Source organism: Fusarium vanettenii (assembly GCF_000151355.1).
Source record: "Fusarium vanettenii 77-13-4 chromosome 12 genomic scaffold NECHAsca_15_chr12_5_0, whole genome shotgun sequence".
NCBI classification, from domain to species: Eukaryota; Fungi; Ascomycota; class Sordariomycetes; order Hypocreales; family Nectriaceae; genus Fusarium; species Fusarium vanettenii.
Window position 1 is genome coordinate 359,040 of NW_003315870.1, and position 13,669 is coordinate 372,708.

The window sequence follows — 13,669 nt, forward strand, 5'->3', positions numbered from 1 at the left end:
GTCAACAGCCTCACGCGGGGTTGTCCGATCATATTGCTATCGCCAGTGTCTGTCAAATAGATATGCCTGTTGATATGCCTTCATTACTACTATTATTTTCATACGACATTAACCTCTCTTGTTGATCAAGCTCCCGACTCGGTACTTGTCATGGAGGGATCACGACTGGTCTCCTGAACGTGAATGGCCTGCTTAGGGTGCCCAGTGTCCGAGGTCAATGGAAGCTCATCCTCAACCCTCCCCGATGCCCTTCCTCTTGCGCCATCTCGTTTAACTTTGTATATCTTCGTATCAGTCTCCACCTTGACTTCAATATCCTTTCGTCGATGGATGCCGGCTCCAGGACCGGCTCGGCCGATAGGGCCCACAGCCTCTTCGTCAGAATCTCCAGCGGCCACCTTGGATCTATTTATCATGTGGACGACATTTCCGTTAGCCCATGGGCTGTTTCCCGTTCGGCTGTGGCTGTTATCATGTCCGCTCGCGCCGTGGTTGGAGCGTGACATCGAGGGGTAGTATTCATCGGCGTTTTCACCTCGGGCGAGTCGAGTAATGAGCGAGGCCATGGACATTTCAATGTTGAGCTTGACCATGTATGCGACGGGGTGGAATTGGATGTATACGACTTGGTTGGGCAGTGACATGAGTCCAATGAGCATGCCCTGTATGTAGTTATTAGCGGGTGTGCGACCAGCACAAACAACAATGGTCACTCACATCCATGGCGATGGAGACAATCATGAGCTTCGCGTTGAAGCCAACAAGAGGTTCATACTTCTTCAATTGGTGCTGCCGAAGAAGGCGCTTCTTGACAGTTCGAAGAAAGTACCAGTTGAGTCCGGCGTCAACCAACAGGATGAGAACCTTGGAGACTCGGTCCCAATACGCATTGATGCGAACAATGCTGCAATAAGTCAGCACCTCAACCCAATAGAGCTTAATTACCTTGAACATAGGTACGTACAGTTGACTTGCTGGAGGAACCATGTGTGAGGGTATCCATATGCAAAAGACGGCGATGTTGATGCAAGTGATGACGAGTGCCGTGCCCCATTTGAGTTTAAAGATTGTAGATCGATGTTCGGCGATGATGGAGATTCGATTGACGATGATCTGCATGAGCAGCTGGACCTCAAAAACCCAGAAAAACAAGATGAAGAAGAGAACCGGTATGCTAAACAATGTTAGTCCCGTCATTGCTTATGACAGAATGTGTGGGGAGCTTACGTTGGAGAAATTATACCCTCTAGAAAGATCCAGCCGATAATGGCAATGGCAAGATTGGCGGCGATTTCTCCCCAGAGCATGTAGATGTAGACGCTCCTCAGAGGATTGCGGTTCCGTCGTGTTTGTTTGATGGCCTCCCAGACCGTCAACAAGCCGAAGCCAAGCGTAAAGCCTGCTGCCAGTGAGGCAACCTTGGTGTCGCCGGTGGAAGCCATGGTGCAACGGTCAATGTCTCTTTACGGGAAAATGAAGAAAAGAGACTCCATACATGAGAACACTCGGGCCCATGGAACCGGCGTCGGGTAGACCACGTTTATAAACCACGTTGTTGACGAGCTCGGAGGGTCCGCCGAGACTTTTCGGATCGCCGCCACATGGTGGAGTAGTACCAGGAACGGTCTGGCGCCGGGGAGAAAATCTCTACACATCTTGAATCAGGGTCAAAACCCCCTTGCATCTTAGTCGGTGCGACAACTGCCAGTCTAGTTCCCAAGCCGGTTCTTATCACGGATATTAATACTCTGGCATGAAGAGGTGCGGTTTGAGGTTTGAGTGGAGGATGGGTACGTGCAAAATAAAGCGGAGGGCCACATGGCATGTAGACACGTTTTGATCGACGTTATTCCTTCAAGGTCAATGATCTGCACATGGTCAGGGGAAAGGGGAAGCAAGGGGGAACAATCCCGACTCAAAAATTGGGAACCTCCCGTTGTGTTGGGACGGGTATGCCTTCTCTTCCCGGGCAATGCCGTGCTCAGCGGCCCGGGACTAACTTTTGTCGGGCCTTTTCCCCTTCTCCGCGATGGTGTACCACACCAATTGCTAGCGCGCTTTGATGGTGATCTTGCAAATCACGGGTTGGACGCCTACTTCGTCATGTCGAGTCAGTCAATGATCTGATACCTGTCTTACGTGTTGCTTGGACGAACCCGAGGCAGCGAGTGACAACCTCGAGGCCATGCTCAGGTACATTCGATCCGTCATTTCAAGAATGTCGAAAATGACGTTCGAGGATGTTTGTATTGCCTAGCAATGCGAACTCGTGTAGAGACAACAGCTGAGAGAAGACAATCACAGAGGTTGCCGTAACTCATGCTCATGCAGTCCAAAAGGTTGCCCATTTGAAGGATACCTGTGGTCAATATTCAATCAATTTCCCAGGCTAGTAAAATGATCTGCAATAAGGTTTGTCGTTGACGGCTGTAACCGCCGAGGCCGTGCTAGGGACAGCCGAGTGCCACCTTCGTAGATCATTTTAGACGCCAACCGGTGCCATGTGTTTACAGTAGATAATCCAATTATTTCCAGATTTTAATACCGATCCGTAGCCTGTATTGTATTTGACACTGTCCCGGGACATCCCCTTCGTGCACAATGCATTTGGGACACTCACCTATTAAGATACCGACTAATGTCGACGGTGTCTTCACTGCTGGATCGCCAATGTTAGTCCTGCTATTCAACAGAAAGTTCAGCATTGCTTCAGGCCATTCATTTCCTAATAAGTATCTGATCAGATGATTGAGCAAGGGCCCGCAGCCACTACGTCTCGTCCCAACATGGCCAGATTCTGCAGACCAGTTATCTTCCAAGTCTGATGCTTATAACGGGCCAAGATTGTGAGGCAAGCAGGGGCGTTTCTGGCCGTGATTAGATTATGTCCTTCCCCTAGTCTCTGGAGAAAGCAAAGTGACGAATTGCCTTCGCGGTATTATTCCACATTTTCACATATGAGATCGTTACCAGTCATCTGGTATATTCAGTCCCAGAATACATACTTAAAACACAATATTGCGATATCATTGAGTTCTGTTGCCGAAACCAGCAGCATCACAGCAGTCATGCTGCACAGTTATTCCACAGAGCATCTCTGTCGGCCCGATGGCCTCCAGGGAATCGCGTGTCGTACTGCCCTCAAGGCTGCATTTTATTCCAACGGCCAAGTCCTTTACTGGCCGTTCACTCGGCTACCAAGTGAGGTTAAGACATGTTCTTCTTGATAATAGCTCAGACCTCGTAGCCTGTTTCCTGGCCTTTCTGTATATCTTCGGACATACAGATGTATATGCACAGTGCTTCCTGACACCCGGAATTCGACTCGCAGTCATTCAGACAGTACATATGTGAGTCCACCGCACTGCGTGGTAGAGACGTGGGCTGTGCTTCAGCCCCTTCTATTCGTACAGGGCCCCTGTCTGCTGTGTGCATCACCGTCTGGCGATCCTACAGGCCCGTTGTGGCTGTGAGACATTTGACTCATCAGCGCGCCCGTCACTCGGCAAGCCCGTATTTTCCCAACCCATCTGCATTTACGATCAGGCATCAATGAGCGCGAGGAATTGAAGGTGCTTCCATGCACTTCAAGCATACTGAATATCAGGCAGAATGCTTGACCAAGTGTCTTGAGCATTACTGCACCCCGCGCAGACGACAAGCTCTCCAGTCTTTCCTTGAGCTGTCTGCATCTGTATTTCTGCATAGCCAGACCCAAAGACACGGGGATAACTAAAGGCAAGACCAAAAGCCCTCTGCATCCGGCCGAAACTGATCGGATCTACCCGTCATGGCCCGCCATTTAAGATGCCAAGGCTGCAGCGTTTTACTTCTTTCAAAGCATCTCAATCAGCCACTCAGCCGCCACAGTGCTTCCATTTAGCCTAGACCAGAGACTGATGCTTGAAGTATTGGTGATTGCTGCGGTACAGCAAGGGAGGTCCTGCGGCTCGCTCTTGGGCGAGACATCACATGCGTGTGCCTATTGGTGTTTGATTTTGAGCATTCATCAGCATTACCCCGCAGTTGCTTCTCCTCACGGCTCAGCAGCATTCACTGAGGAACGCGGCTCTCTCGAGATCTCTACCATACCTTCGGCCTCACTATCCAATGCAGCAGTGTTGGCTCATGGGACCCGGCCCACCCTAGCCGACCTCGTAGCTAGTTGATAGCTAGAATCATTATTTGTAGATCTTTCTAGCAAGCATGTTGATACGATGCGGTGGGGTTAGAGCGTTGAGATGTCACACAAGTAAGCTGACGCTAGACCGCGTTCTAGATCGCAGACTGGTGGTGGCAGTTCTGAGACACACGGCCATCTCACAGCTGACAGTTGAGAGCTGGTCCCCGATGACACTCGGACTCGGTCTATGATGAGATATCTGCAAAGCAACGCCATCAATCACATTATGCACTTCTTCGAACATCATCAGTGGACAGGCTGGGTGCTGTGCGGCCGGTGTGGAAAGTCAGCCGTTCACTAGTGTCATCACAGTCTCTTACCCCAGCGGCACAATGTGATATCTGAACTTTTGCGCATATGAAAGCTGAGGTTCCTCATTTTCTGGGGAAAAGTAATTTTATAATAGGAGCGCCATCTCCTTACCGTACTCAATAGTCTACTATACTCAGCAACAAGTATTCTCCTTCAATTGCCAGTTCAAGGCATCCCTGGGTATTCTCAAGATGCCGCCCTTTAACCCTCCTCAGCCTGGTCCAAATGAGCCCTATGTGGTCAAAGGCATCGAGGTCAAGCCTGGACAGAAACCCAGGATCCGCAAAGAACTGCGCGAGTTCAAGAAGAATGAGGACGCGTGGAACCTCTACCTGCTTGGTCTCTGGCAGTTCGAGCTGGTTCCCCAGGACAGGCTGCTGTCGTACTTCCAAATCGCGGGTAAGAACTCCTGGTGTTCCATACACCAATAGCAGCTGACAGTATCTAGGTATTCATGGTCTGCCATACAAGGGATGGCCTGAAAATGATCCTGAGCTCCGCAAACTAGAGAGAGAAAGGGATGATGATGACCCGTTCAAGGGGTTCTGCACCCATTCTTCTATTCTGTTCCTTACCTGGCATCGACCCTACCTAGCCCTCTTTGAGGTACGTATTTTTACACCAAATGCTGCAGTCAATTTCTAATCAATTGCTTTAGTCTGTCCTCCGGGATGCCATGATGCATGTGGCGAAGCAGTTCACCCCGGAAGAAGGCCGGGAGAAGTACGTGGCTGTCGCTGAGGAGTTTCGGATGCCATTCTGGGGTTGGTACTCTTTCGGGCACCGTTCAAGCTGATCCTATTCAACTAACACCGCCATCACCAGACTGGGCCCGTCCAGACCTCCCAGTGTTTCCCACCGAGGCTTCCAACTCCAAGGTCGTTCCGGTCAAGATGCCAGATAGCCTGAGAAAGGAGTACAACTTCCCGGCGGGCAAACTCGTCGAAATTCCCAACCCCTTGTATTCATACAAGTTTCAGCCAGGCACCCAGGAGAACATCAAGGTGAGCTAAGGAACCACGTCAACCACATGTGGATCAGGTTGACATATAGATCCTACGTAGGTCGACAGGCTGTCAACAACTACTCGCTATCATCAAAACGGCAGGTCCGAGGAGGAAGAGACAGCGCAGAGCAAGCGAGATCTCCTCATCGAGTCCATCACACCATACACCAAGGGTGTCGTCGACGGCTTGAGAATGGAGGTCAACCTTCGTGAGCGAGTGGTTTACCTTCTCCAATCCTACGAGTTTTTCGAACAGGTAAGTCTGAACAAGGTCCCCCCTGAGATTAGGCAGCCGGGCAAGGGACAAGACGAGACCGTGAGGAAGGGCCGCGGCTTCGGAAGTTTCGAAGATGTCCACAACACCGTCCACGTTCTCAGCGGCGGTACTGGAGGCAGACTTGGCCATATGAGAAGAACCTCTTACTCAGCTTTTGACCCCATCTTCTGGCTCCATCACACGTAAGTATCCTGCGATGAACTTCAAGGGCCACGAAACTGATGTTTACAAAGGAACATCGACCGCCTTCTCGCTATCTGGCAAGGCCTTCGTGAGAATCCTGACAAGGAAGACGCCTGGGTCACAAACCAGATAGCAGGGGATGCAAACTGGGCCGTACCAACGGGGGGCAAAGAGGGAAACCAAACACCACTCTTGCCATTCTACAGGACGGCAGACAAGACCGTCCCTGGCCCAGACAAGTTCTGGAAGTCCAGCCAGGTCCGAGATACGGCAGCGTTTGGCTATGCATACCCAGAAACCCAGAACTGGGAGTTTGCAGACCCTGCCCTCTACCGCGCGAACATCAAGGACAAGCTTCGTTCCCTCTATCCATCCGGGTCACTGGCAAACATGGTGGTGGCCAGGAGAGTAGGAAATGAGAAGCCAGATGTTACACTCAGGGAGCGCGCCACGAGGCTCAAGCAGGTCCAAAAAGTGGACGCGCCCAATACCGCATTGACCGCACTGTCTCTCGCTCATGCAGCGAAGCCCGCCGTTGCCCAAGAGTTGCAGTCTGTTCTTACGGACCTAGAAGTTCCCAAGGTCACCATCCCCAAAGAACGCTCGGTCGTCGACCTTGTCAAGGGCCAAACCTACCTGGAGTGGCTCGTCAACATCAAAGCGGTCAAGCATGCCCTCGGGGGTCAGTACGGGGTCCACATCTTCCTTGGCGATGTGCCGGAGGAGGAGCTGACTACCCTCTACGTCGTGTCACCGTATCATGTCGGAACCTTCTCTCCCTTTGGCCAGGACGAAGAGACCTCGTGTGGCAAGTGCAAGAAGGACCAGGCCGCCGGTCTTGAGATCAGCGGTCAAATCCCCCTCACAATTGCTCTAGCTGAGCGCTACTTTGCGGGCCAGCTGCCCAGTCTCGAAGAAGAGGACGTCAAGGCGTATCTCATAAAGAACCTCCACTGGGAGGTCGTGGACCAAAACGGTGAGAGACTCAAGCGTCGCCGAGATGACCTCGCGGGCCTGCTTGTCGGTGTTGTCAGCAATGAAGTCACGCTTCCCGACACTGAGGATGGGTTCCCCAGGTACTCCGAATACGTCAAGGTATATCCAGAGATCACCACCAACAGGGAAGGAAATGGCCGTGGAGAAGGAACAGGAGTCACAGAGGGGCAGGAGAAATCCTGTTGTTAGAGTGGGCGAGTTGTGGAGACTGAAGCCGCTTAACCGGCAAGGACGAGGGTCGTGAACCTGGTGATCTTATTCGCAGTTCAACCTGTGATATTTTTGCTTCTATCCCTAGTAGGATGTCAATTGATTCGGCCTCTAGTAGGCGTTGACGACCTCACATGAGCTGCTAGGGGCTCGTTGTTCAACATCGTGATGACGTCATCTTTTGATGCTGAGAGAACAGTCCTCATCACACGTAGTGTGAAAGTTGAATCGTTATCGTCCGCGATAAAAGTGAAATACCTTGATAGATACTAATGCAGGTAAGTTCATGTATGGTTCAACAACTGACAACCACAAGGTTTCCTATCGTTGCTAATGAAGACCCTCTAAAATGCTATCTCGCCTGAGGTGGAACAGGTACGGCACGCCAGTCCGCACAATCGTTCGTTTCGAAGCTTATAGCATACAAATATCTATTATGTTAGATAGATAGGTAGAAAATATCAGAAGTGCTATAACGTCAGTTTTATAGCAGATAAGTCAGCGCCGATGTTGCTGTGTATTCCTTTCGCAATGTCTGTACCTCCAGGGTAGCGAGAACCTTTTCGGCATTCGTGTATCTCAGCGAGAAAAGCTGAGAGATCCAGCAATGGTAAACGTAAGCTACTGTAATACTGTTGCGCGGCTGATGCATGAGAAATCCAATTGGTGGATGATCTAACGCAAAATGCCGGGAATCGACACTCTGCGTGACGATAAGTGTAAACACCACGCCAGAGATCTCATCATGCGGAACTAACGACTGTAAAAATTTGATCCTTGATAGCTACAAAGCCCATTAATCAAGTAACCTCCGAGATGGCTGATATGCAGAGGGAGTAGGTCAATTACGCCAGCCTTTGCGGTGACCGAGATCCCAATCACGAGCGAGGATACAATGCAATTCGCATTTCACTACTTGAGAGGACAGGCATCGTGGCATGCAAGCCGTAGACTGCGAGGCAGCATGGGTCTCAGCCCAGTGAACGATATGCGCCCTTCTGCTCAGCCCTGTTCTGTTAAAGCCCTATCTCACCCAGCCAGAATTCTGGTATCACATTGTTAGTGTGTAATCATGCGAACAGGGTTGCAGAAGTGACTAACCGCAGCTGGTTTAGATCCCCGCCAGTGACAACAAGGAAATTGGGACAGTCCATGGCACGGCGCGCGATACCACCCATTTTAGGTGCCGAAGGGAACCAAGGCTTTGAACCCTGCACAATCGAGGCACTTTTGGTGCACTGACGTGTAACTTGTGCCGCTGGTTGGTCAGGCATCGAGTGGTTGACCATTGAAGTTCGGCGCAGCGCTCTCGCACGGGCAACTGCAAGGTTGATCGTCCGTATTATTTAGGGAGTCTCCGTACTTTTGCCAGTGATCAGAGCATGAATCGCTTTCTGATTGGGTGTAGAGCCGGAAATACCCAAGTCTCACTGCATCAAGCTGAGACGAATGATTCTGTACCAGGAAAATGACCAACACGTACGACATACAAGGGTGAAAAGGCCCATATTACTTTGCCGATCGACTCCCACTTCCCGCCCATTCAAGTTTTGTCCTCTTCAAGTCGATCCTCCCAGACTCTGGCCCCCAGCATCCTCGTTTATCTGCTTCCTTCGGATGGGCTCATTGGAGTCTCCGGCTACCCGCTATTCAAATCCGCCGCCATATCGCGATTCGGTGATGGCGTCGACACGAGACGCCGAGGGTCTCCAAGTGGACTACGATCGAGAGGCAGCTAGTGCTCCGGAGGCGTACAATCAACACCAGTACACGGCGGTCGCGGCAAAGGATGAACCATACAATGCTGGGAACCAAGGCGCGACGCCACAGCAAAAGATTCCCTTTGGCTTGAGCGTACTAGGCTTTGGTTTAATCGTCGCGCTTGTTACAGCTGTCATTGTCGGAGGAGCAGTTGGAGGGGGTTTGGGAGGAGCTCTGGCAAACTGCAAAAGGTGAGCATCGCTTCCTCGTTCCACTTGGAGGACATAATACTGAGACCTATCTCTTGCAGCTCGGATAGTTCAGACAATTCAGAGGCTCCGACACCGACCGAAACAAGTGAATGCAGCCAGTCAAACAGCACCGACGACGTCGTTGGCATCGATTATGCTCCCTTACCAGCCGCCCAAGTCGCCAACCTCACATTGAACTGCCCCAAGAATGGAGCCAACGGAACATTGAGGACGACCAACGGATATAGATTCAGCACATACTGCGGCGTAAATGCGCCCGATACCGGAGATGGAAACATCAACGACATTGTCTCCATTTGGGCCTACTACTTCGAGGACTGCATAGGCGCATGTGCGGAAATGACGAAGAACAACGACACTATTTGCGACAGCGTGTTCTTCAGGATAGGCATGAACGGATCGACGACACAATATGGCAACTGTTGGCTGAAGAGCGGCAAGTTGAAGGGCGGTGATGGTAGTTGGACTGATTACGGCGAGGGTCGCGTCTACGCTGAGATGGATGATGATGATGATGACTGAGAAGGGAGGACGTCTCAGAGCGATGCTTCAATGCCCTGAGTGTTTGTGCTATCCCAGGACAGATCCTTGACGTAGGTATATCTGACGATAGTTGGGGCCTGGATCGGGCTAAGCCAGGTTGGAGACAATGCAGGTGGACGTTGAGAGTGGCGGGCTTGGTGTGCGATGAGGTTTTCCCAAGACACTACGATAATGAGGGATGGCTTAGGAAATTAAACTTCTAACATCAGCCTTGTAGATATTAATATACCCAGATACAGCTACCACTCTCCTTAGCAGGGAACGAAAACCACTTCTACGACCGCATACGAGCTCTCAATTCAATACCGCCTTGAGATGCTCTCTGAGAGACTCGCTGCCACCAGTGTTGCTTGTTGCAATCAAAATATGTGTTGTCGCCGTTGTCAACCGCCGATGGTGCGTTTGAAGCAGTGGTATCACCGGACGATACGGTGGTGTCGTTCTCATCTTCAGGATCGCCAAGAGTCGATTCCCCACGTTGTACAACATGGATATACCCACCAAACGCGAAAGCAGTACAAACAACAGTGAGAATAACCCATATCCAGACTTGGGACGGTGAAGATAGGTATTTATTCTCAGTGAAGAATGGCATCGCGAATATGGCCTAAAGTCTCTTTAATTAGTTCCCAAGACGACATTACGAGTAAAGACAGGTTTCCATACCGCGAATGTGGTACCTGGGAGAAACACCAGGGTCATGATAGCAATCTACACGAGGCATTGATGTCAGTGAACAGTATTGCGTGATTTGTGGGAGACTGACTGTCTTCATGGCGATGCTGTCTCTCTTCATACTCCTTGACAGCATGTGAGAGGCCAAGGATAGTCTTTGCGATATCCGCGTCTCTTGCTGTGATGCGCTGAGAATAGCCTGCAAAGTCTTGTCGTTGATTGCTTGGATTTGGTTGAACAACTGGGTGCAAAGGTCAATCCAGTAGACAACTTAAGTGAACCGTTTGACTCACCAGGGCCAAGATATTCTGGACCTTCTTCTCCATCTCGTCTGCCATGCTGGATATTACCGTTAACTGTGACGCTAGCTGCCCAATTTTCTCCAGTTCTCGATCTATTGGCGGGAATTCATCCTCGCCCTCCTCTTTTTCTTCTTCTTGCTTCCTTTCTTCTCCATCCCTCCGTTTTGGCTTCGGTGTGTATGTCATCTCCTTGCGGTACTTGCGAAGATCAGAGAGGACCATTTCAACACGTTTGAGCTCGGTCTTGTAACGGTAAAGGTGGGCAGCCATAGCGTGGAGGGTCGCATTGAGAACTTTACTGGTGTTGACAAATTCTTCAGTCGCATTCGCAATGTCTTTTTGGATCGTTCTTTCCTGCAAAATGTCAGCCCACTGATCAAAGGTTTGAAGAACTACGTACGTGGCTGATCAGTTCGTTGTCGAAATCCATCAACACAACATCCCACCATCGTAGTATGCAACTGATATAAACGAGAAGTGCGAAGCATGGACTGCCGTCTAGGTCCATGCTGGATCTTCGCTCGAGGCCCTTCTGAATTTGGACTAGAGGCTCTTGAGCCCGCAACCCCCGCTCTTGTTTGACTCTGTCTACAACAAAGACCCGCAACTTCCTGGTTCCGCTGTCCCGATTTATGTAAAGCGCAACCGTGTGACCTTGGATCCTCGCCCCTTGGCTCTCGAAATAGATATCGCTGAATGGGTCCATCTGCTCTTCGAAGGGTGCTCTTAATATGCCTGTCGGCGTATTGTACGCACCTGACGCTCTACAGGGGAGCACACACCAATAATTCCACTCGTGCTTGGACTGGCGTCGGAAGCTCGATCCGAACTCAGGACGCTCACGAGAGATGGCCGCAAGAAAGGCACTCGGGACGTGGTACGTTGACGCAAGGTGCCTGAGGGCATCAGGGCTAATGCGAAGCAAACCGTATTCCTCGGCGGGTAGCTGTCCTTCGTCTTCCTTTTTCTGTAACATGTTTGATATGAAGCTGCCAAACGAGGTGGTTAGTAGCACAGACTTAAGCGGAATGAGATTCCAAGGGACTTGCAGAAGCTCGAAAGTATTGCCATTTTCCTCCTATTAATCAATGAGAACTTTAGATCCCTGAAGGAAGTTAGGTGGGGAAACACGACTTACGCTCGATGGGCCCAACTTCATTATGTCGTTGTCATTGAGGAATGTACCTTGTATAGCTGAGATTCCATTAGTCAAAATAATATCAGTAGTGAAAACCGCAGTAGGTATTGAGTTACCAAGAAGATTCAACTCGCTTTCGTGGGCGGTAATCCGTCCAAGACATGTTTGGTGCCATAACTGCTTGTCTTCAAGCTCCGCAATATATCTCTTGGTCCATTTATAATGATCACTAAATATTTAGACACATGGAAACTGCAGGGCGGCATTCGCTTACAGATCAACGTCGAAGCGGTCCAGGTCGGCAGTCCAGAAGTCATCATCGTGAGTTTGAGGGCTAGCCAGCGCCCCGGTGTTTAATTGAGACATCTCTGTGCTCAGTTCGAGGAGAGAAGGTGAGATAATGCAGGAATATAAAGGAAAGGAGGCTTTAGGCTCTTTAAAGTATCCAGAAGTTCAAGTTTGAGCGAGGGTAGCACGACTGGAGTTAGTCCGTGATACGTGGCGTGGGCTGAAAGCCTTGCTGTATGCCAACTTGCACGGCACCAAAGTGGACGTTACAATTCGCTCAGTTACTTGTGACTATGGGGCGATAGGTCCGGCTTACCCCGAGCCTGATTTTTTTCTTCGCGTGGGCGCCTGGTCATTGGTGTCTGTTGCAAGCCACATTCGAGTAGCATCCCAACCAACACCCAGGAACAGGGAGGGGTACGCAAAGAAAACGTTGGCGATGTTGGGAGTTTCTTTTCTGTATCTACGCCAAGAGCGGCTGAGTCTCAACGAGGAACCTCAGCCACCGCCTCTAGACGCGTGCACCGCCCCCAGCTGGCAATTCGAGCTGCCGACATGATGCGCCAAGTAGCCCTCTGACTGACAGGCAACGGCAGAGAACAAGTGCAACTCACAAGCTTTTCAGCCATGGCTGATTAAGGTACCAAGGTACCATGCCACTCATATTCTGTTCGGAACTCAGACAGTAGCCACGGCTCAATACTGGACAAGAGCACGGCCGGAGATCCTGTCGAGGTCGAAATCAAACTCGACCGAGTTATCACATTCCAAAAAGGGAAGGAGGAGCTCTACTTAAGCGTAAAGCTTCTATTCTAAGTATCTAATTACCCTGACACTATCAATGTGTTATTGATTCCCTTACCGGATCTTTAAACCTATAATCTGTCTAATTGTGATCCCGAGCATTCTTCCTCTTCTTGTTGTCGGTATGCTCCACCTCATCTGGAAAGTACGGCTTCAAGAGGCGGACAGCCTTCTCAGAGCCGCAGCATTTTCCCTTTGCCCATTGCAGCGGCGTTTCGGCATCTGGGTCTTCGGGAGCATAGTGCTCAAACAGCAAATCAAGCAAGTCCTCTCTATCCATCTCTACAGCATGGCAGATGGCTTTTCGGACATGCTCTTGCTTGGCCTTGCTCGAATCAGGCTTGACCTTGAGGAAAAGGTCCACCAACTCATCGAGGCCGTTTGACACTGCGATCTTCAAGGGTGGAACGTTATCCCAGTACACGTCTGAGAAAGGCTGCGCGCCGTGTTCGAGGAGCAACTTGACGGATGAATAATCCTCTGTGTCGATTGCATTGTCCAAAGCCAGAGTAAGGGGCGTTTGATCGGTTTCCTCATCGTTGGGTGAAACGTTTTTCGCCAGTAGTAACTTGAGCACCTCCAAATGGCCACCACTGGCCGCCCAGGTCAGCGCACTTTTGTCTTCCTCCTTGTCTCGAGTATTAGGGTCCACGTCCTTCTCCAGCAACATGGACACAATCTCCGTATGTCCCTCGAAAGCAGCGTGTAATAGTGGCGAAAATCCATTGCTGTCCCAATGATTTGCGTCAGCCCCTTTCTCCAGTAGAAGGGACACAATC

At 50.6% G+C, this 13,669-nt stretch overlaps 4 protein-coding genes across 4 annotated transcripts; 2 read left to right on the forward strand and 2 right to left on the reverse strand.

The window, feature by feature from the left end:
* Positions 1-125: 125 nt before the first annotated feature.
* On the reverse strand, positions 126-1,442 carry NECHADRAFT_87702 (uncharacterized protein; the record flags this gene model as incomplete). The annotated part of the gene is made up of 4 exons (XM_003047381.1): positions 126-662; positions 718-904; positions 965-1,174; positions 1,228-1,442. The coding sequence occupies 4 exons, from the start codon at positions 1,440-1,442 to the stop codon at positions 126-128; spliced, it is 1,149 nt and encodes a 382-aa protein (XP_003047427.1).
* A 3,244-nt stretch (positions 1,443-4,686) lies between these two features.
* Positions 4,687-7,146, forward strand: NECHADRAFT_87703 (uncharacterized protein; the record flags this gene model as incomplete). Its single annotated transcript, XM_003047197.1, has 7 exons — positions 4,687-4,894; positions 4,944-5,101; positions 5,154-5,259; positions 5,321-5,499; positions 5,560-5,721; positions 5,773-5,960; positions 6,012-7,146. 7 exons carry the CDS (start codon positions 4,687-4,689, stop codon positions 7,144-7,146), a joined length of 2,136 nt encoding a protein of 711 aa, XP_003047243.1.
* Positions 7,147-7,983: 837 nt separating this feature from the next.
* On the forward strand, positions 7,984-9,924 carry NECHADRAFT_102159 (uncharacterized protein; the record flags this gene model as incomplete). The annotated part of the gene is made up of 3 exons (XM_003047198.1): positions 7,984-8,003; positions 8,661-9,119; positions 9,179-9,924. 3 exons carry the CDS (start codon positions 7,984-7,986, stop codon positions 9,660-9,662), a joined length of 963 nt encoding a protein of 320 aa, XP_003047244.1. The 3' UTR covers positions 9,663-9,924.
* Positions 9,925-10,261: 337 nt separating this feature from the next.
* Positions 10,262-12,164, reverse strand: NECHADRAFT_87705 (uncharacterized protein; the record flags this gene model as incomplete). The annotated part of the gene is made up of 7 exons (XM_003047382.1): positions 10,262-10,363; positions 10,450-10,599; positions 10,652-11,014; positions 11,061-11,371; positions 11,417-11,627; positions 11,799-12,003; positions 12,073-12,164. The coding sequence occupies 7 exons, from the start codon at positions 12,162-12,164 to the stop codon at positions 10,262-10,264; spliced, it is 1,434 nt and encodes a 477-aa protein (XP_003047428.1).
* Between the last annotated feature and the right edge of the window lie 1,505 nt (positions 12,165-13,669).